The sequence below is a fragment of the Lampetra fluviatilis genome, chromosome 2 (assembly GCF_964198595.1).
Source record: "Lampetra fluviatilis chromosome 2, kcLamFluv1.1, whole genome shotgun sequence".
NCBI lineage: Eukaryota > Metazoa > Chordata > Hyperoartia > Petromyzontiformes > Petromyzontidae > Lampetra > Lampetra fluviatilis.
In genome coordinates, this window is record NC_136276.1 from 6,676,005 (window position 1) to 6,703,087 (window position 27,083).

At 39.5% G+C, this 27,083-nt stretch overlaps 1 protein-coding gene across 6 annotated transcripts in view; it reads right to left on the reverse strand.

The window, feature by feature from the left end:
* Positions 1-14,907: 14,907 nt before the first annotated feature.
* The window catches only part of LOC144940700 (PTB domain-containing engulfment adapter protein 1-like), a 28,431-nt gene continuing 16,255 nt past the window's right edge, over positions 14,908-27,083 (reverse strand). For 4 of the 6 annotated variants that reach the window (XM_078867053.1, XM_078867042.1, XM_078867033.1 and 1 more), the window contains 6 exons: positions 26,316-26,453; positions 25,995-26,111; positions 25,630-25,728; positions 22,665-22,791; positions 21,231-21,323; positions 14,908-16,772 (listed from right to left, as the gene is read on the reverse strand). In XM_078867053.1, the coding sequence (XP_078723179.1) occupies positions 16,678-16,772; positions 21,231-21,323; positions 22,665-22,791; positions 25,630-25,728; positions 25,995-26,111; positions 26,316-26,453 (669 nt within the window). In that variant the 3' untranslated portion in view covers positions 14,908-16,677. Of the gene's footprint in view, positions 16,839-21,230; positions 21,324-22,664; positions 22,792-25,629; positions 25,729-25,994; positions 26,112-26,315; positions 26,454-27,083 lie in introns of all 6 variants that reach the window. The other 2 variants (XM_078867061.1, XM_078867071.1) reach the window with 2 other exon arrangements.

Consider the following 27,083-nt stretch of genomic DNA (forward strand, 5'->3'; position numbering starts at 1 on the left):
CATTTCTTAAAACAAATGCCCTACAGTGCGCATACTGTACGTTGCTTAAATTTTAGTCAGTTTTCCACAGCGTAGTCCAATTGCAAATGTGAAATGAATTGAGGATACTATATGAACAGTATGGTAGCATAATGCATTATTGGGGTGCCGTACCCATTAAAATACAGACGCAACACTTGGAGAAGCAATCAGTGTGCAGGAAAGGAGTGGGTGTTGCCCAAGAGTTGGTGAACTCTAAAACGTGTGACCCCATGCTGTAAAACACTTGGGCCCCCTCTCCTTCCAACCCAAATAATGTATGTGTATGTATGTTGAACTTCTTTCGCACCGTAAGTAGCCGGCCATGCTCATCAGCCCTTTGCAAAATGCTCTTCAAACAGTTGTCCACCCAGAGCTATTGTTGTATTTCAGGTATACAGCTTCGAAATTAAAGGTAAAAAGCAAAGTGCAATATGTACATTAAAATGTTCTAAATTATGCTCAATTTTATTCATACGATTTACAACGGGAACGGCTCCCCTTATCTACTCACCATCTCCCTTCTTACATTTATACTGACGGCACAGTTTATTTGAAGGTATGTTTTTGTGTTCGTTTGCATCTTTCTCCAGCTGTGCCCTTGGAGTGTGTTATGCATTTGTATGTTTAATGAAATATTGCTTTGCAATTATTTTGGTAAAAAGAATAATGGAAATTTCTATAATGTTGGGAACAGGAGACCTTTATGCAGCAGAAGTGAAAGCACTTGATACTATCATCTCCTTTAGATTCCAAGACGACACAAAGAAGATGTTCTTTGCTTAGACATATCTGACATCGGTAAAACATGCAAACACAAGATAAAACGCTTTCATCGTCATCAGCTATGGTCAATCCACAGTTAGATGAAGGCCTCTCTAAGCTACCACAATTTCTCACAATCCAGCGACGTAACACTGCTTTGTGCATCTGCACATGAACGCATCTCGTCGCTCAGTCTCCTCGGTGGATGTCCTCTCGGACGCATTCCATTCCTTGGCTGCCACTCCGTTATTAATTCTTGACCGTCTTCCATCATCCCTTCTGGGAGACGCGTCCTGCCCATCAAGCCCACTTACTTTTCTCAAATAGTTTGGATGATGTCATTATAACCTGCGTATTTTCTCTAATGCATGCGTTCCTCTTTCTGTTTCTCAGTGCAATTCCAAACATGCATCTCTCCATGCTTCTTTGAGCAACGTGCATGCAAAAGCACATTTAAAACACTGCTTTATGAAATGGAGTTTTCCTAGTAAATTAGATCACTCTTCAGGCAAATTATGTTCATCAAAGCAAAGGGAACAACGAGAAGACAATAAACTGAACGAAGAAAATGGTTTCAAAAGATTCACTGCACTGTATTTCAGTATCCTTACCTTAATTAAGTTTAAAAACTAAATAATAAAATTCAAGTACAGTTGTAGTGTACCTTAATTTGAATATGAGTGCATTCCGGGAAAAACAAAGGTGGATTTACAATGGGGGCAACGCCTGTGTGGGAGTGCGGCTGTCCGCTGGCGTTAAGATTGCCCCACTATTAACAGCAGTGTCATTCCTCTGTACTTTTGAGCTGTGGTAGTAAACCATTTTTTTTCTGTATTCCAGTGTTGGTAGATATTTTGAGCAATCCACTGTGGTGGTGTAAAGTATAAACTAAATTTCCAACACATGGGAATACCTTTAAGGGAAATAAATACAAATTGACCTTGCTCTTTCACCGAGACACCACGCACATATCTGTAGTCATTCGTCGGCAGTCCCTCGGGGTTCGAGGATGACGGGCATCAGGTTTAGTGGTGGTTTTTGAGGTGGCTGAGGAGTCCAATTCTGGATCCGCAGATGTTTGGGCATTGAGGGCACGTGGTCCCAGATGGAATTGGAATCCATAGCGGCGGTAAAGTAGTCATTACTGCCACTGTGACATATCCACAATGCAAGCGATGCAAAGAAATGTTTGCAAAAAACATCAAATGCATAAACATTAATTTAACTCGGAAACATTTTCTCTGAATTTACTTTTAACTTGGATCCGTATATGCCAAGAGGAAAACATAAGTCACCTATTGGTGCTTCTTATTCACATTTGGAATCCATTATAGCCGCCGATAAATATGTTCCAAGACTAAACCTCCTGCTGTCTTTTCGGTAATTTCAACAGCAATGGCATTCTTCCAGCCAATACTGTTGTTTTTGGAACATAAGAGATTACAAGTAATAGAATGCTACGTGTAGTGTTCTACATGTGCTGAAACTTCAGTGCAGAACGGCCATTTTCCAATATGCTGGTTTGAAAAATGTAAAAAAAAACTTTGTGCAGTAAATACTGTACGTTTTTAGACAAGATAGTTTTATTGTTGAAAGTCAAAACTGTCAGCTAATGCTCTGAAGGTGCTGACAAATTACAGCCGAGGAGGAGAATCGGGCAAATGGTTGCTGTTGTTTGCCAAAGTCAATGGGAAAAGCAGACTCTGCCACTAGACTTGCAGGAGTCAGCAAAATGTACAAGCCAAAATGTTCAACCGATCTCAAAATGGTGAACTTTTCTTGCTGAAACAAGCAGACATGATAAGTTAAGCATTTTGCATGCGTATAAAAAAAATGGATTGTGATAATTCAAGTGCTTGTGCACAACAGCTGTTTTCAACCAACGGGCATTTTACAAAATAATTTCTAACTGCCGAGTTTCAAATGAAACTTGGTCTGCTGATCACTGAAGATGTGGCATGAAAACACTTTATAGAAGGTAGGCAGAAGAGGAAAATATTGAGTCTAAACCTGAAGAGACAAAGGGTAGTATACTTGGCCAGTCATGGGAAGTGCCGTGGGGGGAAACCAAAGGCGCATTTGCAGAGAAGGAGCAACCTCCCATTGAGTGGAGATTAACTGGAGGTTTTCACAGGAGGCCGTGTTTACTGGGGTGGAGAGCACATGGAGGGGAGTAGAGTGCGATGAGAGAAAAGAGGTATGTGGAACCAAGTTCACAGTGAATCTTGAAGACGGTAAGGCCAATTTTGTAATTGATCCAGAATTGGATTAGGAGCTAATGGTGGGGTATGAGTATGATAGCAATGTGGTATCCTTTATAGGTGTTGGTGAGACGTTTTCAAGTGGAATTCTGGATAATCTGGAGTTTGAAGGTGAAAGATTTGGGAGACTGTAGAGGACATAACTGCCAGTAGTCCAGGTTGATGGATATCTCAATGTTCCCATTGCCTTTCTCTATCGACAGATTCTTCATCAATAACCATGTTCTTAGGTTTTTTCGGTAAAGTCACGTAGGTAAAACATCAAAATTAATAAAAATAAAATACTTGTGTTGCCTCCGAAACGTCGTGATTTTTTATTTTATTTTATTTTTATTAATTTTGATGTTTTACCTACGTGACTTTACCGAAAAAACCTAATAATATGATTCCTTGCAGTCACGAAAGCTTCAAATCTAGAAATAACCATGTTCTATCCACGACTGGATGAAGTCCTCCCTTCGTCATCACCGCCCCGTGGACCTCTGATGCTACAATCTGTCTCACTCCAGCACATGAGCTGATCTCATTAATCCACCTCCATAGAGGTCCTCCTTTCAGGTGAGTTCCTACTTTAGCTAACATTGTCACCAGCTTTATCCATCTTCTATTATCCCTGCAAGTGATATTCCCTGTTCAAACCCACTTACTTTATATATATTAAAATAAACATCTAGCCGTGTAATTCCCAGCATGCATCTCTCCATGTATTTTTTTCAGATTCTGTTCCATGTTGTATGCGAGAGTCCAGGTGTCTGATGCGCATGTCATGGCAGGTAATTATGCATTGATTAAAAAGTTCTCCTTTAGGAAACTGGTATGTTGCTTTTCATTAGATTTTACTAAAGAGCTCCATCCTACCCTCGCTCACCTCTTCAGTTCACCATTTTGATCTAGATCCACCTTCAATAATTTCCCTACATCCACGAACTCTGTTGTCTTTTCCAGTTGTTACTCCAATAATGACATTATTTTGTTGATCAAACTTGTTGCATGCGACTTTTATTTTAATGGTTGTTTTATATTTAACTCTATATTGTAGCCTTATTTGATAAGTTATTCAAGTCATTCATGGAGTTCATTTCGTTTGGTTAATATGACTATATCATCAGCAAATTAAAATGGTTAAAACGTTATTCAATTCACTACTGCTCCAATTTTATTTCAGAAAACATTTTCTAATATCTCTTCGAATAACTTTGGTGGTAAATATCTCTGTGCCTGACTGCTTGACAGACCTACACTTTTGTCTCCGTCCTGAGTGAATTCAACCCGAAAATGAACACAGTCTGGTGCGATGCAATTTGCACTGCAACATAGCCAAAGAGAAGACAAAGCTAATTACGAGCAAGGACAATGCAATAAACATGAATAATCTATATTCTTGGTTCTTTCGGTAAAGTCACGTAGAAGGGAAATAATAAAATAATAAAAATATATAAAAAAAACATTCTCACGACGTTTCGACTGCAACACAAGCAATCATCATCAAGTGTGAAATCCACAGCAAGAAAATTTGGACGTGACTTTACCGAAAGAACCAAAAATATGAATCCCTGCAGTCATGAAAGCTTTAAATCAAAAAATGAATAATCTAGTGGAGTTGGTATTTGAGTTTCGATTGATCGAATGCAACAAATTAAAATCTACAGAGTCACAATTCTGAAATTAATGTCACCAATTTTTGACGTGTGAAAGATAATTATCCGGTATGTCACACATGAAGAGGTATGTCACACATGAAGAGGTATGTCAAACATGAAGAGGTATGTCACACATGAAGAGGTATGTCACACATGAAGAGGTATGTCACACATGAAGAGGTGACCACTGGCCTTGTCAGTATTAAAAAGGGAAAGATCCCAGGCCAGTCAACTGTGGACAATCATCAAAGAAGCCTGAACAGCGTTCAATGAAAATGATCACACCTATTTACTAAATAGTTACACGATGAAATACCTCCATTGTGAAATACTCAATTTTTACTCTATCAAAAAAGGGACACAAACTGACTGTAAGAATTACAGACCCCATGAGTTGTATATGCGCTTGTGGTGGAGGAAAATTCTGGGCCCTCCCACATCATAGAAATATACGCATGCTGAAAGCCTAAAAACGAATCCAAAATCTTTTCCATATTCCAAGCTTTTCTCTTTTAGATGACTGACAAAATATTTTCATTACAATGCATCCTGCTCAAGACCCAGACTTTTCCTCCAGCGCACGTCCATATTATTCTTTAGACTGCTCTGCAAACCTGGTAAATACCTTCCCTGGAAGGTTGAGTGAAGTTTCCCTCCAGATTTTTATATTCTTGGTTCATTCGGTAAAGTCACGTAGAAGGGAAATATAAATATATTTTTTTCTTTTTTATTTCCCTTCTACGTGACTTTACCGAAAGAACCAAGAATATGAATCCCTGCAGTCACGAAAGCTTTAAATCGAAATTTTCCCTCTAGAGTTACTAAACTATGTAATATCCTCCTTTTGTGGTTATATTACAGTAGACATTTCAAAAGTATGATTGAAGCTTAAGCCTCACTGAAAACCTACCCTAAGGTAGGAGAGCGCATATCAGTTGTCTATAAGAGTAACCAATGAGCAAATGAACTCCAAGTTGCCAATAGGGAATAATTGAAATGATCTTTGTTTAAATATGGCGAAAATAAAAACTCTAAAGTATAAAATCGGCGACGTTTCGGGCAATGACATATCAATTAACATTTGAGAAATGCGAAGGATTGTAGCATGAGAGCAAATGGAAGCCAACGACACATGTGTGATGCTGTGCCCGGGGGAGTTGGGGTTTGCTTTGACACATTGTGTGCATGTGTTTGTGGCCAGTCCTAAGAGTCTGAGTTGGCCTCTGTTCTGGGTATCTGCCTGGATGGTATAATCTAATGCCAATGCCTTCACTGTGACCACAGAACATGTTACAGTGTAAGGCTAATGGCCCCTTCTGCTCAGCAGATTTGCGTGTCGTCCTAAAACTAATAGCTTTGGCATAGAGACACTGAACTTGTGAGGTTAGCCACTGTAAAGTCATGTCAGATGTGACCACAACAAGTTTATTCAGCAGCAACAAATCAATACAATTTGTATCGGCCATGAAATATAACAGAAACCATATTGGCAACACCCAATCTACCATTATAGTGTGCTCTAAGTTTAACAACCATCATGGAATAGTGACAGAGGTTCAACATATGTTGCATGAGGGGGGTTTCATTTGCAAAACTCATGCAACTTAGTACATACTTAAAATGCATACTTAACTTTAACGCTGACTTTCTTGCCGTACACAGTCACTGAGCTTCAACGTGATTTTATTCACATTCCACTCCTTTCCAGATTCCTCTGAGTAAATATACAAATACATGTAGGCAAGGTTCACTCCCACAAGAGAACAGTGAACTTGTGGTCACGTTACCGAATTTTAATGGGAGCAATGTTAATGGCCAGAAAACAAAGAGATATTTAATCATTAAAAAAAGTAGGTGGAAACTTTCATAACTCTCAGCTTAGATAATATTGGGGGAACGTAAGCCACCAGAATTTCCAGATTCACTCAGGGCTTTTCGATGCCGAATGAAGTCCTTACAGTGGACTTGTATAATGTATTGCACCAGTGTGGGCTGTTTTTACAAGAGCCTTCCCTTCCAGTTCGAAGCCACGCGCAGCTGAAATACTTGTGCAGCGATTCAAATTGAATGCATTTGACCACAATTCTATCCGCGTGCTGCTCTATGGTATGCATCCATGTAATACTTCAGCAAATATATATTTTAAAAATGATTTACTTACATTCATTAAACAATTGGTTTATTGACATTATTTTAAACACTACTTCTCTGAACAATGTTCAGAACCAACCTACAATATACACACCTAAAAAACTAGCATTCTGCAATCTGATTATCTTGACGGTAAACATTTCACTCGAAGTTTTACGATACATTGATCATCTTTATATGTGATGAATGCACTGAAGAAATGTAAAGTTTGTCTTTCTGGCTTGCATGTATAAACTATACTCAATGCCGACATTTCCATGAAGTTCATGGGAGTGGTTTATAACGTATTGTGGCCCCACTAACAAAGTCTAATGCTGTTTGTTGCTGGTCGCTTGGTGTTTTGGGCCTGCGCTCAGCAATCGCGATGAAGGGGAACAAAACACCTACGGCAGCGTATCCGCCAACATCAGATGGCAGCCAGTGTACACGTGTTAGTCACTTCATGGGGAGAGCCAACCGGGAAGCACACCTGTGATCATCTCCAATATGTTTGCATTATGACTGCAGGTATTGTGGTCTATGCAAACATGACTCCTTGTCAAAAAAAGGTGTCAGTTTTGTTGCCAGATAGAAGGGTAAAAAAAATGTATCCTATTTTTTTACTGGCAAATGAGGTTCCAATGGTGTAAAGGCTTACCCCGAACTCTCATACTCTGATGGTGCATTGTCTTTGAGTTGTGCGCCTTTTGGCGTCATCTGGTCCAACACCATGTGAGACTAGGCTCTAAGAAAAGCTGTCTCGGGTGTGGACCAATCAACTTCAAGGACAGTGCATAACATTATCAGAGTTATGTTTTTGTTTGCATTATGACTGCAGGTATTGTGGTCTATGCAAACATGACTCCTTGTAAAAAAAAAGGTGTCAGTTTTGTTGCCAGATAGAAGGGTAAAAAAACAATTATCATATTTTTTACTGGCAAATGAGGTTCCAATGGTGTAAATGCTTACCCCGAGCTCTCATACTCTGATGGTGCATTGTCTTTGAGTTGTGCGCCTTTTGGCGTCATCTGGTCCAACCCATGTGAGACTAGGCTCTAAGGAAAGCTGTCTCGGGTGTGGACCAATCAACTTCAAGAACAGTGCATACATTATCAGAGTTATGTTTTTTGTTTGCATTATGACTGCAGGTATTGTGGTCTATGCAAACATGACTCCACGTAAACAAAGGTGTCAGTTTTGTTGTCAGATAGAAGGGTAAAAAAAACAATTATCATGCGCGCGTGAGTTGCAGATATTGAGTACAACTTTAGTTTTAACAAAAAATCACGTTTGGTGATTACAAGCTAAATGGAAAAAACAGGAGGCATGGCCATGTATGCCCGTGCTCAGAGAACAACCAGCAGCAGCAGCATAGCGTGCTCGCTGGAGTCTTGCCACATCCATTCTGGCCAAGCTCCCCGCACGTCCAGAGACTTAACTGCCAGGTGGGGTGGTGGGGGCAGCTCATAATCACTAGCACATGTTATCATGACCATGGCACTCACCAACAAGGGCGGTTGGGAAGTCTTGAGAGAGAGAGGTAGAACTATGTTCTTCTGCACATTTTAAACACGACGCTATCTGTAACACAAAAGATTCATACTTATTCACGTTGCGAACGCAATTCTTTCAGTTTTCCCAAATATGTTCCAGTATGTTTTTCTACAAGCATGTAAAAACATTCTGGTCGGACTACTTTCCACGCTGACTGCGTTCTTTCCCCTTCAAAAAATGAGACACGACTGTTTTGTCCAAATGTGTGCAAAATAATGATTGATTTACGTGAACATAGGCTAACTTGCAATGCGCCTTTTTGGAAATGAATAAATTTGCAAACGTGTGCGTGTGTGCCTTTCAGTTTATGCGCATTTGCGTACAATGCAGTGAAATTAAACTCTTGTCCACGTTTGAGCCCAGTTGTTGGAAGATGGCAGCAAATCCAGCCCCTCTTTCAGGCTCTTCGCCTGGGGCCCCGAACACGGCACGGATGAGAAGCCGAAGCGTCACCCCCACCACCACCCCCACCACCACCCCCACCACCACCCCCACCACCACAGCCGCAGCAGCAGCAGCCACTCTACCCGCCCAGTGAATCCCAGCTGAGCCATTGCGCTCATATGCTGCTCTTTCTCTGCACTACCACGTGCACCGGAGCATCCCAACCCTCCCAGAAAGCCAGCCGGTCCTGGGGGATGCACAACTCCACCACATCAGCGCATTTTTGTTGTTGTTTCAGTACAGTTTGAATCTTGGCAGAAGGGTGAATTTAAATCCAAAATAAATAAATCACTAACGACTTCCATGTAGGTGGGAGGAGTTAGCACGGTTAACATTGTGTCTACACGTCGAATAGGTTTTGATTGTTGAGTATAATAGGAGTGAACCTGACATGCCCGTAACAGTTACAGGACAGCACAAGTAAAACACTAACGTCTTTGCCTTAAGTACGTTTGGAGTGCGTCATGGGTCCTACATTTATTGCGCACGTTAACTAAATAACTTTACACTATATGTCTGTGTACTTGAAAGTACAAGGGAGATGATATTCAATTACCGAAAAAACCTAAGAATATGAATATTCAATTACCTGGCTGGGTTACTCTGAAATGTTTCTGCCAACGCATTCATAGCGACTACCCACATCCGTTCACATCGACGAAACTACGGCGAACTATGATGATGATATGCCTTGGTTTTATGGTTGTCTGTCAAATGTTTCATCCTATTGAGTCGTGGCAATTTTAATTTAACTTTTATAATACATACACTGTACAGTACATGTGAAATGATTAAAGCTATTCAATAGTGAATATTGTTAAATCACTGATAATTTCCATTTGTAAAAATGGGAAACAAGGAGTCCACACAAATACAATGTATCAAAGTACTTTATCGCATTTAATACTGTAATTTTGGTCCACTCACTTTTTAATTGCGCAAGATTCTAGAAGAACATGGAAGACCACCAGATGTTTCATATAGAATTCGGTCCATTGTTTTTGGAAAAAACATCGCCTGCACGAGCCAAATGCACCCGGTACGAATGCAATTTCCAGACACTGAAAAATTCCCCAACGCTTACCCAGAGTTTCCAAGATCACATATCATATACACCGGCTAGACAAGCAGTTTCTGCAGTTTTTAGTCAAACGCGGCACATTTCATGTAACGAACAAGACACACCGTTTGGCAATATGCTATATTTGGGATGTTCTACATACTGTAGAGGTAGATTTTAGAATGTAAATATTTCCTTCAAGTTTATGTACCACGTTCACAAAATTATATTTGTCTTGACATTGGTCTATTTTTTGGCAATTTAAAGCAACTTTTTATTTTATTTTTTAACAACACCCACTCAATACAGTCTATCTCTTTCCATAAAAATCGGTGTAGTATGAAATTTAAGGTACCACTAATATTTGCTATAGTCGTGTATTGCAAGTGGTGAATCTTTGAAACTGGATTTGAGATACTGAATAGGCTCACAATAACGATCACTTGAATTTCCATTCAGTATTGGACTTTATTTTAAAATGAGAATCACTCCTGCTGGCAATATGGAGATGTATGCACCAGTCTGCTGATGTTTTTTAAAGAATTTACAAAAGAAAGTTAAAGTTTTCATAAGACTCATCATCACCATTATCACCATCCGCAAAGAATCAACTGCTCTTTCAAGGGCTCGCCAAAGCCGTCGCAATCTCTCACAATCCTACAATGTATCAATCCATCTCGTAGCTGCACACAAATTGACCTCATCGCTCCTTTGCTTCAGTCGACAAGCTTTTAAAAGGGTGTGTTCCCTCCTTTGGCTTCCACACCGTCATTAGTCTCGACCATCGGCCATCATCCCTCCTCGTGACACGTCTTGTCCAAGCCCAATACATACTCTTAAAATTCAAATGCCTCGAATTTGCATGTACACGTAAAGTATTCTGTAATAGATGCTTTTCTTTCTGTATCTCAGTATAATTACGAGCATGTACTTCTCAATGCTTCTTTGCACACTCTTCAGCTTTTTTTCAGTCTTCTTTGTCATTGTCCATGTTTCTGAACCATGATTAAAAACGTAACATTTTTTAAAGCACATCGGCATTTTGCTTTTCATTAGGTTCAGTTTTCCAAAATCACTCTAACCTGCACTCGTCTGCCGATTTATTCCATCATCTTGATCCTGGCCCACTTTGAATAACTGTGTTCGGCACACATTCTATTGTGTCTTCCAGCTGTCTCTCCAACAAATATCCACAATTGTTGAGCAAGCTTGTTATACTTGACTGTTGTCTTGCTCATACATCACTTTGCAGCCTTCCTTATACAGTTATTCATTAATTGCCTCTCGTTAATCCCTACTGGCTGTTATAACTATGGTAACGGCTAATCTTTGATGGGTAATGTTTTCTCCATTAAATGTAATTATTTCTCCAAATTTGTCCATAAACATATTTTAGTGTACTAGTAGATGCATTATTTAAAATGGTGACATATCTTATGGGTGAAATCAGTTTATCTGGTTTATTCATTGCACATTTAAATGCCCGAAAATAAAGACAAGCCTCAATATTTATACGTGATGTTTCAAAAGTATATACTACATTTGTAAATTGTTGACTTAAAGCTTTCGTGACTGCAGGAATTAATATTTTGGGGTCTTTCGGTAAAGCCACGTAGATATAAAAAATAATACAAAAATAATAACAATGTTATTATTGTGTTATTATTTGTATAATTTTTATTGTGTGATAACAATGTTATTATTTTTTCTATCTACGTGGCTTTACCGAAAGACCCAAAGAATGTTGTAAATTGTTCTTTCTACTATGATACTCCTTATAAATGGAACAATATTTTATCTCTCTTGCATTTAAAAAGCATGTCCTCCAAATCAATATTCAATTAAAATTGTTCCTATTAATTTGAATGTGTTAATCCAAAACTCATATCTCATCTAAAAGTTGTATTTCTTAAATCTAATTTATGCTTTACATGTTATACTACTGGATAGTTTTGTTTAATGCTTTGTATTACTTACGTTTTTTTGCACCTTTAATGCTATTTATTTCTATATTTCATATTGTTTTTATGCAATTTTATGTTGTTCCGTTTGAGTTGGAGAACAACTACACGAGTGAGTGGACAACACTCAATAGTACACACGAATGGGTTCATCAACTCACATATTAACAACAGATCATTGATTAAGCCAAATGTAAATCCCACTTGGGATGTTTAGTCCGTAACTGTTTAGGTATTTTTTTTATTGTCGGAATCTGGAGAAAATCCACACCGATAAGAGAATAACACGGAAAACCCACAGGGACAAGTCCAGCAGTCGAATTGCCGCTCTGCCTATTCTTAGCACCTCTTATCCCAGAATTTGTCTTTGCCTTACGCACAATAATCTCTCCAAGATCCGCCAACCCTGCTTCCAAAGCACGGCATTACAGTCCGCAGTATATTGTACTTCCACCTTCGCAGTGCTACGTCATGCAATATTAAAAAAAAACGGGCCCAAATTTCTTCGACTGACATAACAACTGTCTCGACCTGCCCGTGCATTTTCAAACCGACCACGCCATGTCCACAACTCTGAGCTCAGAAATATGGGATTGGTGGCCGTTGTTTTGTCAAAAGAAACTCTGCGTAACATCAAGGTAGTGGCGTATGACGATGTGTGTGTGGCTATTGGCGTTTTTTGTGTGGTAAATAAGTATTTGGAAGGGCAGCAATATATAAAAAAGACAATTTGGCCAGTCCATTAAGTGAAGATGCACCGAGTACTCTGAAACTAAATTGATCCAAAAGTCAATTGACATTGGTTATTATTGTAATAATATTATTAAGTTAAACTAAATTAATAAAAATGCGACGACGCCTTGGTTATTGTAGATATTATTTGTGCATCAAGCTGTGTTACATTGAGTAAAGAAATGTTTAGATAAAAACAAAATGTGTGCAGTCTCGTTTTGCATAGACAGGCACCCACACAGGAAAATGAACTTAGACCGCGTTACAGCCAAGAAGTTACTTTGAGTGCTACATTTTAAGATGAGCTTAAACATAAAAAAAAATCCTACTCGAACGTTGCTCAACACAGAAATGTCTTCATTTTTGCCATTACTTACTTTATTTTGTACTTAAACATTGAGATCGTTTATTTACTACTTTAAGTGTATGCTGATGATGGTATAACTTATACAAATCCTTTACAAGATTAATGCTAACTATAAAATGCCGTAAGAAAAAGATGTTTCCAACCTACAAAGTTATCTTGCGTACAAAAATCTATTGGGTTTAAAGCGAGTCATCGGTAAGAACTCGGTACGCTGTAAAACAGTGGGCAATGTGTAGGGTCCTTGAAGTAACGGGTGCGACAGAAACACAATACACATCTGGAACACGTTAGAGGTGTCTCGAACGGAGGCTGGTGGTTTTGTCATGCCAGAAATACCTACATCACCACCCTCTGCCAATGGCAACAACCAAATGTTTTGCAAATGATGAAAGCAATAAAACCCCCCACTTTCTCTCCTCATGTGTGTATAGTAAAATATAAAAGAAAAATTCCGTTGCATTGAAAATACACGTTCAACCGCACATTCTCGCAAGCAAATGATGAGCAAATTTTTTTTTTTATTCGGATATCTTAAGTTACCACAGTCACCGAAATGATGTGGCTCATAGGCCAGTTTTGGATGTTTCTTGATACCCATATTTTTTAACGGACTGCCTTAAGTGTGGCTCATCACATCTTTGGCATTTCCACTCAAATCTTGAACACGAGATGTCTCAGGTTGGCTCAGGCTGCTCACGGCAGCCCGTGGCTCACGCGATAAGGAACAATATTTCTTAGTTTTACAAGGATATTTACTCTTCGTGTAATATGTTACAGTATGCACATGTTGCGTGTGAATTTGGGCGCATCACGTGTTTCACTAGTTTGTCTTCTGAACAAAACACGCTGAATACATTTTGAATCTATTTCTCAAAAGCTATAACATGCTTCTCCAATTATATTCCGACTCATACATCAGCATCACGTTACCAGAACATACATTTCCATTTTGGAAAGCTAACGGCTAGCAGTGTGGACCCCGTGTCAAAAAAATGACCCCCAGAAGAGGTAGTTTCAGAACTATTTCTGAAGTTACATCAAGGGGCATCTTTATCCACACAGGGGGCACACGTTCAATTTATCCTGCAAAGCATTTTAATCACGCCACTGAAGCCATACATGTTGAGATTCTCCAAGCCTGAATGAGCTCAATCATAAGCCGAACATAACTTGGTTTAGGAGTGCTTAACCAGAATAAGACGAGTAACAACTCGCTTCACTTGAGAACCCGGTTTCAACCAAAGGTTGATGGGCTCACATTCTTACCCAGGATCTCAGCAGTGTCGATCTGACAAGAGTGCTCGGCCCTAGAGCCAACTGGCCACCTTCAGAAATTCCACTTTCAGCTGTCATTTTGTACTACATTTAAAGTGACAGGCTTTCGAGTTTATTGCGTCCAGTCAAACAGATATTCCTGAACAATTCAATTGCACGGACATTTTCCTCTATTTGGGAAAAACTAACAAAATGTTGCATGTGAAATGCATTAAATTACCTCTAGATTTGAAGTTTTCGTGACTGCAAGGATTCATATTCTTAGGTGTTTTCGGTAAAGTCACGTAGGTAAAAAATTTAAATTAATAAAAGTAAATAAAATAAAAATCACGACGTTTCGGAGGCAACACAAGCCTCCGTCTTCAGGTGGAACCGTCACAGCACGATAGCTTACCTACGTGACTTTACCGAAAAAACCTAAGAACATTAAATTACCCTCATCTTCAACACTGGTGAATGTAAACTTAGTGATTGCTGTCACTTAAAGGATATACAAATGCTCATGCTGAGAAGCAGGTAAACGAGCCGAGACAGCTTAAAAAACATAACATATTTTTTCGGTATTTTCTCGTAAATATCTGGTTCAAAAATGCTTAAAACTATTCATTTTGTGATAGATATTTGGTAATCGTATAGCACGTATGCTTAGTAATCACAGGGAACACATTTGGTAAACACACAATACAAAAAAAACTCGGGTAATCATTTTTTTTTATTATGTGAGAAATACATTTTAACAGCGCAATAAGAAAATGATGCTAAGACTGGGTTCAGAGGTCAAACCACTATTGGGAGCAATAGTCCACCCAGGCACATACTGCACCTACAAGGGGACTCGCCATGCTGCGTCATTGTGAAAGTCGTGGCCCGGAAGCTAATCAACCACGTTGTGCCACTGCTGCTGATTGGGGTACACCAAAACACATTTCCAAAAACACATTCTGCAGGTAAACATATGGAAAACATATGGCCCAGCATGCTCTAACCCCTCTTTTCTGATTTTCTCAAAGTGTAACGTTTTATATATATATTAAAAAAAAGTTACGATTGTCAAATGTAATTTGTTTAACTGCATACTTTGGTAATAATGTCGAGTCTTTCGTAAAATATGACAGCTATACATTTAAAAGTAATGGAACTCAGCACATCTTTGAGGCAGCCCTCCACCAAGTGCGAGCACACAAGAGAAACACTCATCAACATGCTGCGTACTTTCACAAAAGTGTAAGTTGTTGGTAAACATGTGAGCAAAAGCATTTGGTGTATATAAAATATCATGTTAATGAACATATCACAAATGCTTAAAATGTGTATAAAATATAGGAAATTACACCCTGATGAGTATACAAACATTTCTAAGGTGGTAAAGCACCACAGTAAAGCTTTTTATGTTTTGGTCAAATGCATGCAAACTTGATGCTCAAATCATAAGACATCATCTCCAATAGATTCATGGTCCGAGTGCTTATTCCACTCTCACGTTTATGTTACTGGCAGTGATCATCAAATTGCCCAGGCTAAAAAGGTATGTTTTAGTCTAAAAAAAAGCCTTTTCTTTAATGCACACTTATCACAGCACTGCCCACATTACATCCTGCCAACTTACAAATACCCACAGAATGCACTACAATCACAGAGCTACTCAGTAGTGGTACAATGATTTCTGTGTTCCTTGCAGCCAGAAATACTTTCCATTGCTTTAGGTGGTGATTAGGTTCACCCTGGAAGGCCGTCATACATGGTAGGCATTGAATGCTCGTGCGATGCTTTTCTCAAATATTATCAGGTTGACGTAAAAAGTGGACTTACATTGTTTCCATATCCTATATTATAATGGCACTGTTAATTTCTAAAACATGTATCTATGATATACCCTTGGAAGCGTAATAAAATCAAAGGAAGCCATTAATGTATTGTTTTTGTGTTATCTTAAATTATCACTCAATTTCACCATGCGATACTCTCAAGGTGATATACAAATTTGAGTCAACCTTTTTTCTCTAAAAACAATTACATGTATATTAATATTCAGTTATGCTTTATATCAGTAGATGTTACAGTTTGTGCAATATTTTATATTAATAAATGGCATTGGTTTACATGCGACTAAAATTGCTATTGAAATGTAATACATGGAAAGGTATAAAAATATATCCATTTGAAGGCTAACATTTTAAGCAGTGATTTTTTTTATATACAGTGTGTTTATGATTGTCGAAATGTATGTTGCTAATGAAATAAAATACTTGCTGAAAATGGGAAAATCGTGATTATTTTGGCTGTATATTCTCCGTTACTTAAGGAACACAACTTTTACCCTTGTGCGACCACGAGGCAATTTGGTGGCTGTCATAACGACGGTGTGTTCATTGGCGTGGCCAAACGTATAACCGTTGTGTGCACATTGTTGTGTGGTGGTGGTATTTATGCTACCAATAATATATCATGGCTGTCATGATGCTGCTACATGTTATGTCCGAGGTGGTTGATCGTGGATGCCAACAGGAATCTCCATAGAAGAGGATGCGTTCAATATCCAGTGATGATCAAGCACAGGCACCAGTCCTATGGAAGGATCAAAAAGACAGCGATGTCCTCCATGGTCAAGGTCCTATGATCCTGGAGGCGCGCCTATGGGACAGGGAAAGACATAGTTCGCTTGTCAAATCAACCCAAGGCACGTATGTGTTAGAACACAGCTGCCGTTAGATTATTTATTTACCAGGGAAAAAGTCCACTGAGGAGCAATAACTTTTTTTGTTGCAACAATAGCCTGTGTGTGTATTACAAATAAACAACCATGGAATTAACAAGAATATGAGGAATGGATTAACAGATTTTTTTTTATCCACAAGGTTTTTTGGTTAAATCGCGTAAATATAAATGTGCCGTTAAATCTGCCACCACCCGACACAGCCAATTGGTGAGGTTTGCCACGTAAACAAAACATGCCATTTCGTTACTGGTTCAGCACACCGGTGTGTTGGAGAGTGAACCCAGAACATTTACAATTCGAGTACGACGTTTCGCCGGTAATTACAACCAGCCTCATCAGGCGGCCAGTCAGATTTGTCGAGAAATCCTCCTGTTTCGGTATTATTTTAATGAGATAGAATGCAAGTCACAATACTCTATGTAGAATAAAAGTAATAAAAGAGGCATGGAACAATATGGTGAACTTTACAACAAGGCTGGCTCGTCTCTGAACAGATTAAATGGCACCAAACAACCGCAGCACAATTAGGATTGCTATAGTACTTTATAATTACAGAACAGCTCATTATCATGCCAATGCTGAATTAAGGCGTCTCCACACTTTGTTGGTCACGGGTGCCGTTTGACTTATACTTTATGAAATTCGGCAGTGCAGGTTCAGTGAAGGAGCCCATACACAGTTAAGATGTCATTAAATCCTTTATATTAAGTTCACTTGCTTGCTTGCGCGCTTACGACCGTGCAAATCTTTCGGTCGTTTTTTAACCCACTTCCCGTGATCCGATCGAGCTGACATTTTGCACACAGACTCGTTGTGCGTGACTATTTTCGTGAACATTTTTTTCCAAAATTTTACACTTTTTAGGAAAAAAAAAATTATATTTAATTACCAATTGCTTAATGGTGGCAGGCAATCATCTGACCCATAGGTGGCAGCCATCTCAAGCCAGAGGACGAGAGGACTCTAGCCGCCACGCATATAAAGGATTTATAGTGAAAAACTTTGTTTTTAGGGGTTAATTTTTTTTCCACTGGTGTTAGCCACGGTCAGGAACTCAACTCGGGTTACCGAGGTCACATCATCACAGCCCCACCGTTAAGATTGTAAATATGAGCAGTTCTCAATGCGATTCGTCCAACTGAGCATCACACTCTCACAAGCGTATTGTACACACAAGCAGCAGGTGACTTAAAGATCATGCAACATTGCCTTCATGGCTACGAGATCAAAGTTAAGACCGGATTAGTTCTGCTTTTGAACATCAAAGCCACATGTGTGAGGGTGAGGAGAAACATGTGAGAATGCACAAAATGCAGGCACTCTATCGAGTACATCTTCCTTGAGTGAAGTAAAGTTAACCTCATTACATTACAACGTTGTCCACATTTCTCCACAAAATTCCAATGCTTATTGTATTGGAAACCCACCCCATCCATTGAGGAAATACTTTCAAAGTACATTTACACAGAAATAATGCAATTGTACGAACAAGTAATACATGATGATGATGATGATAATAATAATGGGAATACATTTCAATAACAATAACACGAGTGGCCTAGGGAATTACACAATTCATATATTGCTAACCTCGTTTTTGTTTATATATATAACATTTTCAGATGTTGTTCGACGTTTTTTTTACAATAATCTCAACTAAGAACGAAAGGAGGGAGAAAAACGGAATACACACAACGGCTTTATGGCAAAATGTAGGCTTCTTAAATACCTGTTAAAAACTAAATAAATCCCTGCAGATACGGAAAAATAACTTCTTGGGAAGTCCACTGATTGAATGGCCTATACCTCCAAAAATATGGTCATACAGACATTAAATGATTAATAAACTATTCCCACTAATCTCTTTGTGTTCCCCACCTCTGACTTGATAAGGAGAGCTAAGGCATCATCTCTATTAATGCCCACACAGAGCAACGCGTGGTTGCATTGAATAACACAACAGCAAAGCTTACAATCTTTAGCTGACAGCACATCATAGAAACTAGAGCAGATATTAGATGTTAGGATTTATTGCGATATATGACATTGTTACTGCATTATAATCCAACCCTCCACACAATGTACTATTGGAAGTATACAGGGTGTCCGTACACATGCGGTTGGAAGGCAGAGCAAAAAAAACTACGCTCCTCAGCGTAAAACAATCGGGGCTTTGTTTTGAGCCAACTGCTTTGGAAAGGGAAAAAATATCCCGAGCCCCATCTGCAAGGTGGAATCGTTACAAATGTTAACAGAGCACAGCACATACGTATTTCAAATTGGTGACCAGCACTGTATGTCAATGAGGGCCAACGTTTCAGCATGGATCGGACCCTGCCCAACTTTTGGTTCAACACATTCCACAATTAAGGCCATTGAAACAAACAAAACATGGACGTGTTTTATCTCGAGGTGCACGTCAAAGTTCTGTGTCTGTGCAACATGCAGTTTAGCAGTGGGCGTAGTGGAAAATAACTGTTCTCATAGATACAAATGCTAAAATGGAAATGAAAAAAATGTACTCTGCACGACAGAGGCTGCCAAGTGGACTGTGGTGCATCATTATTCATGTCGGTTTCGGGAATGTGATATCATTGGTGTTCACTGTTCAGGTACATGTAAGTTTCCATGCACTGTACATAGGTATGTGTGCACTTCTGCATAGGGGTGGGGTTGTGGTGAGAGACGACATGGGAGGGTTGGGGGAGATGGAGGCAGCACCCACGGGTCTGGAGAACAGTGCGATTGACGACGCATATTCCAGAGGACATCAAGCCAAGACAGCCAAACACCGTGCTCCACATATTTGACATGAACCCTGCTTCAGAGTAGATAGCCCGAAGCTGCATTACTTTTCGACATTGCTTAAGTATATTTTATCAATACGTTATAAAAAAGGTGAAATCTTTTATGTTCTTAAGCAACATACTGTACAAACACATATAGTCCTACAATTGTGCTAAATATTTTGAACCTTTTCAAAATAATGTTTCATCCCAACGTAGATGTGTTTGTTCCTGACAATGTTAGTTTGTGCAAATTATTCCAAGTTTGACCGTCCATGTTGACTATGCACAAGTATTGTTGTCGTTGCTATCCACCATATGCACGGGTTGTGCATGTTCGCGTTGATGTCTGCAATGCTTTTTTTGAACGCTCCATTAACCATCTCGGATTTGCTGGCGAAATAATCATTGTAGCAACCAATAGAAATGCACTCTGGGAAATGATGGAAAAACGTAATAAATAAGGTTTCAAAAGTGTGGCTCCAAGGTAACACATGAACAAGACTAAGGTCATGCACATCAAGTTATTTGAACAAACGGAGACATGTCAGAAGAACGAAACTGGAATAGACATGAGAGTACTTACACCAAGGGCAGTTAGTGAATGCGTTTCGGGATCAAAATTATAGAGGCAGGCAAGACTAGGTATGAGTGTTTTTAGAAAAACTGAACTTAATCATGAAAAGCAACATTCCGATGTGCATAAACAAAAAATGTTTGCAATCAGTGCATAATACCCGCTATGACACATGGATCGGAAACGTGGACATTGACAAAGAACATGGAACAGGGGTTGATAAGTGGACAAAGAAGGACCGAGAGGTGCATGCTAGGAATTGCACGAAGCGACAGGAAGAACACAGATTAGAGAACATACACAAGTTCGGGGAAATAATATTGGCTGTAAATAATTATTTTGTGCATGGTAAAGGACACGTCATTGATGATAGCTGGTGGTTGAGACTAACAATGGAGAGGCAGCCATAGGAGGAAGCATGCCGAAGAGGACATACCGCAGAGCGGAGGGATGAAATCAGCTCATTAAAAGATGCTCAGTGGATGTTTGCATCGCGAGCCCATGGGAGATGGCAACGGCTTGGGGAGTTGTTCATCCAAAAGTTGGTAGATCATGGTTGATGATAATGCATTTCTTCATATAATGCCAGTAAAGCTATTTCATCCTCAAGATCAGTTCTGACAATTGGTCTTGGTTTTGTAAGAGCTTGGATGACTGCATCAGTTTCTACTGAATGCCATGCTTTTTCAGCATGATGGTACTTGATATTAATCTTTATTTCCTCGAATCTTATAATATATGTGGTCATTAGTTGATTGGCCTCTAAATTTCCCATTATTAAGTTGCATATGATCTTTATGAATGGTTTATATACGTGTAATTCCAGACCCATTGCAATCAAATGCAAATAAATGCATTTCCTAATAAAATGCCCCAATGGATGTCATTGCATAAATAACCTAAGAATAAAACGTCGTTTTACTTGATGGCATTGTAATTCTTACCTGGAAAATCTGCCAGGCTGGCACTTGCAATGGGTGGCCCAGCTCCTCGGTTAGTAATGGGGTCAAAAGGTTCTGCTCCAAATATGTCCTTAGCTGCATTCCAAAATAATACACAATTACTCTCAGGTCAAAGGGTTAACTTGTAGTAGAGGAAAATAATACTACTAATAATAAATCCTTAATCACCTGTGAAATTATAAATTTAAAAAAATAGCACTTTATAAACAAATTATGAAGGAAAATTAATCCATTTAGTAAATCACATACAATACAAAGCACTCAGGCTTGTGTGCTGTTCTTTTATATACAAACTACCATCACCAATGTCGTGATTTTGATATATTATTGGCAAAAAGAACATGCTCAACCTTAGATTCATCTGACATTAAAACTCGTTTCCTTTTCTCTCCACCCCCAGAATATTTTAAAGAAATCCCAGTGGAGGACCACACACAGAGACACACAGCACATACACCATAAGAGGTTCCAGTTGAGGAGTACATCCACAGAAACACATACACAAGGTACACACACACAGACACATACAAACATGCAGACACACACACACACACGGGTTCTCGTGAAAGAGCACACAGACCCACAAACAGATATAGAGGGGGCCAAGTAAACAAGTACACAAAGACAAATATCCCCCAATATACACTTTAGCAGACTGTTTGGTCAAGTGGTGTGAGCGAGAAGTTATGAAGGCTGGCATGGGACATGAGGGTGTGGTATTGCTAGCACTATGCCTGGTCGTTTTTGTTTTCCCAGTGCACAGCACACTAGGTATTTATTTAAGGCCGAGTCTAGCCATGGGAAGGCCCACGATAAATGCTGATATAACGCGACACTGATGTTAGCCAGGGCTCGGAATCCACGGTAGGTTTTACAGGGTTCATAGTGCAGTGCACAAACCACTGTGCCCACTGGTCCCCACACACTGTGTCTTTAACACAAAGACACACACACACGCATCTCTGATTAGCATGGTTGGCTAAATACGGTGCAAGATAAATTCAACATACATACATACATAAAGATCCCCTATGCAGCCTGTAACAGACCGTTGGGGCAAATGCTGTTAAGCGAGTAGCACCTATGAAGGCCGGCACGGCACACGAGGGGGTAGGTGACCAGCACCACGCCAGACTGCCTTCGACTCCCTAGTGGCGATGTTTACACATCGCACCAGGTACTCATTTGAGGCCGAGTCGGCCTAGGGGAGGCCCAGGACCAGTTCAGATCTTTTTCACTGGTGGTGGCCGTGAGCGGGAATCGAACTCGGGTCGCCGGGTTCGTAGCGCAACGTGCAAACCGCTACACAACCGCATCTGTGTACATACATACGCAGATGCGCACACACACACGCACACAAGGGTTTCGGTTGAGGCGCGTGCACACACAAGGCTTTTCCCAACATGCTGGTGGCACCTCTCTCGGCAGCTCGACTAGGAATTGGTGGCGGAGCAGTCGGGGAGGTGGCAGGGGATGCTGGGGAAAAGGGCACCATGTCGAAGAGGTCAGCCGATGCCACTCCGTCGAACACCCCATTGAGTCCCTGCGTGAACAAGCAGCCACAAAGACAGGACGATATCGACATTCAGCTCGCGAACAAAGTACCCAACCCCAAGTGGTTTGATCGAATGCACGCTACGGAGTTTAACAAAATAATACCTCAAAAGGCGACTAAATGATAATCTACTGCTGTGTACCGCTGTACGTGGAAATAACGGAGTTCTCATCTGTATCATCAAATGCCTTCTGGAAAATGTAGGAAGTGTATTTGCTTTATACTGCCATTAAAAACACTTTGCAATTGACCAAATTCATCTATTGGATACGACACCTGAGTGCAAACTTACCAAGTTATGAAAACAAAATGCACAGAGAGAAAAAAAGAAACCTCTCAGTAATTGTGCAAGTTTGTCACATAATACATAGTACTCATCAAATGGATCCAGAAAATTCATAGGAAAAAGTAAAGAAAGGCAAAAGCTTTGAATATGGGAGTGCAGATATATAAGTACATCCCTGACATTCTACGCTGTCTTGGAAGTGCTAGCTTTTGAACGATTAAATTCTGGATCTTAGGAGAGGAAAGCTCTCCATGAATATCTACATTACACTTTACAATGTCCAAATGCTTCTGTGTCCCTCATTGTAAATGTTATTTGTATACATGTGCATTGTACGCTGTAGTCGTAATATGTTCGATGAACATGGATCCTTGCCTCAAAACAGAGGCCTTACAAGGGTTGAGGGTTCCAGTGATTTTACAACAGCATTCATAGTGGGGGCTGTTGTGTGGTGTGCTGTAGAGCAGATCATAGATTTCCAGGCAGCAGCAGGAGCTCACAGGCAGGAGGGCCAAAGAGTAGTTGGGTAAGGATCTCACATCTGGCAAGGCTGACTGATCCAGGCAACCACACAGAGCACAAGGCCCTGTGAGTGCTGCAGCAAAATGAGAAGCAACAACAACAAAAAACGACGAGACATCCTGAAGAGGGAGCATCATGCTGGTGGAACAGGAACAGGCCCATACGCTGAACGTTGCACACCTGGCATCTCTAGAACTTTCAATTATAAATTCCCCGCTTCAGTGAACACACTACAAAAAGGGAAATATATTCACGGACTGTAAATAACAATGATATTCGAGCCAAGAAGACTTCATTGTCAGCATTTTCCACTGGCCACTGTTCAACACAACAAATATGACCAATTTCATGCTGTTAGCACTCATAAGCAAGCAACTATGTGGTTTTTAGATTTGCAAAAAGGTATGCCTATTTGTTAAATGAAGGCCATCTTAAAAACACTGGATCCCACTTAAAAGAAAACAAAAGCTCAAATTATGGATTTAAAGCTATTTAACATACATTCTTGTTCAAGATAAATACATCTAGTAAAATAATTTCTGAAACAAGATAATGTTTTACTGATAGGATATATTCTCCACGTTATTATTTTATAGTCTTTCATTAAAAGTAAAATGTATGGTCTCAACATAATTACTGTAATTTATATAAACCATAGTAGCATTGCATCTTGTACATGCGGTACATCCTCAACTTAAGCAGCTCACTATGCACTACACTAGCATTTAACATCAACAGGTTTTTGCTGCCCTCCTGTGTTAGAATATAGTTGGACGTACATTGCAAATATGGAACAAAGCCAATTTGCATTTGACGTTGTTACGATAAAAATACTGTATTTAAAATCCAAATCAAAATGTCATATTTATTTTTTTTTACATAAAGAGTTTGTATCACAAACGAGACGTGATTTGGTATAAGACTAATACATTTAAATTAGCTCCATTACAATATTATAGCACAATGTAGTTTATATGGCAATAAAAATACTTGTGACATTAAGCAAATTCTCTTTCATGTGCATCTTAAGATTAGACAGGTGACACGGTTGCTTTTTACATGCAGAGAACTGGTGCCATTCAGTTAACGCACAAACACGGATTGGCATTGGGTAGCGATGAGATTCCACACAACAGCAATATCTATTTGACTTGTGCCATTTCTGTTGCACTTGCACCCATTTTATCGTTTACCCGTGTACGTGTATCCGACACACACTTGCAATGGAAACATCTATTTAGGAAGAGGGGCAGGAAAGCAAACACTGTGCAATAAACGCTAATTGACAGACAACTAAATGTGTTGTTATTACGCTTGTTTACCCAGGAAAGCCTATTTTTCAGGAGGGTCCTCGCAAGTTTTTGCTGTAGGGGGCGATGCTGCTACGTGCAATTCCAAGTGCGTAATTTGAAATAAAAAATGTTTTGCATTGTAATGTTTGGCCAATACCAGTTACATTCTACATATATTAATTTTGCCCATGGAAGGAAACTGGAGAACCTGGAAGAAAGCCAGCAAGAATAGGGTGAGAACTTACAAATGCTACACAGAGGCACCTGAATTTGAAATCGAACTCAAGGCCTTTTTGCTGTGAGGCAAAAAGGGCTACTACTGTGCCATCCTCCCGCTCAATGTACCACCACCCAATGTAAATACAGGTACGTTATTTATCTCTCAAACTTAAACATTATACAGAAATTCAGAGGGATGGAACTTAAAGGTAGATGTAAAAGTATATTGGAATTCGTTTTCTCAGAGGCAGTGTAAGAGATAGGGTTTTTATATTTGTAATCTGGCTGAAAGAGTGAAGAAAAGTAAAGAAATATATACAGGTGTTTGTCAGTCTATTTAAGTGATCCCTTCAGTATTATCACTGGTAGCTTCATTTCATGATTTAACATGTAATTAATGGAATGTTTCAATGATCATACTTGTTTTTTTATTCCTAATAAATCTGAGTATGATTGCTACATGCATCGATCAAATACAGTGGAATCCCAACAGTGTGCACGTCTCACCTCCTCTGTGTGAACAACCACGTGTGTGCTTTTGAGCCTTTCCTCTAGTTTTTCAATTTTCTTCTGGAGTTCACCATTCTCTGTTTCAAGTTCAGTAACCTAGAATGCGTAACGGTGCATGTAATGACATTCACATCCGAGTAGCATTTTAGAATTCCGATAATCTTGTCGAACAATGCATTTTGTATTCATGTGCAAGTTAAATAACGTGGCTTTAATGTGTATCTCCTGGCACGTTGTTCTTGACTATGCCACACCTGGTATGCGTCTTAACAGATGTCGTAAAACGATGATATATATACACATATTTTTTAAACATGTATATAAATAATAGAATACTGTGCTTTAAAATATATCCATCTTACCCTTTTCTGCAAAGCAATCACTTGTTTCTTTGACTCCACGTCTTTGCCACCAGATTCAAGAAACTTTCTGTAGGCCAAATCAAAAGCCTGTCCAATGCTCAACGTAATTTCTTCAGCCTAAAATTATAAAAACAGATACTGTAATTGCAACATTTGATAAAGTGTATTATTATGACTTGTATCTTGTATACAACATAACCAATAGTTCGGTTAAAGTGTGTTCCTTACAATGATGGCATTCACATTCCATGGCAAACAAACATCAGTTCTGCGCATAATGCAGTGGAGACTTTCATGTCATCAAATAAATAATAAACCCACCGATTTCTCGCTGTCAAATGCAAAGCAAAAATGCTGGTCAGTTTCAGCATCTTTGCAAATGAAAGCAAGGATGCGCTTATCCGTCTTGTCATCAGCACAGAAAGATATTCGGTGGAGTGGACAGTTATGTTGACTTTCCTGTGAAAATGGGAGACACAAAACAACGGCTGAAATAAAAATAACAACAGGGTTTTGTAGTCACTGAGAAGAAAGGAAGATCCCAGCCACACAGCTCATTGGCCTTCTTCAGGAAGGTTGCACAGCACCAGCTTCAAGGCGGGTCAAAACACAGGTCACATGCACTCTATGGGGGTCCCCCTTTCACAAAGCATTTAATTGCACCGTCACATTCACCCACTGCAGGAGCAAAACCGCATCATTTATAGCCGGAGCATTCTGGCTGGGCAAAGTGGCACAGGTGTTAAAAGCTGTAAGCTCTAAGGTTTAAAGACTCTAACCTATTCCTGATTTCGCAATGCAACACTGTATCATTAGGCTGCGGATAACATGGGTGTTATAAAGGGACCTGCAATCAATTTCAGCCTACTCTGCAAGTTGGCAGGGAGTAAGTATCCTGACAATGCTTAAGGCATTCTCTTTGTTTTTTTCGGTAAAGTCACGTAGGTAAAAAACTAAAATAAATTAAATCACGACGTTTCGGGCACAACACAAGCGTCCTTCTTAAGCGGTGTACTTTCGCCAAGTTGTCCCCACCTAAAGAAGGACGCTTGTGTTGCGCCCGAAACGTCGCGATTTAATTTATTTAAA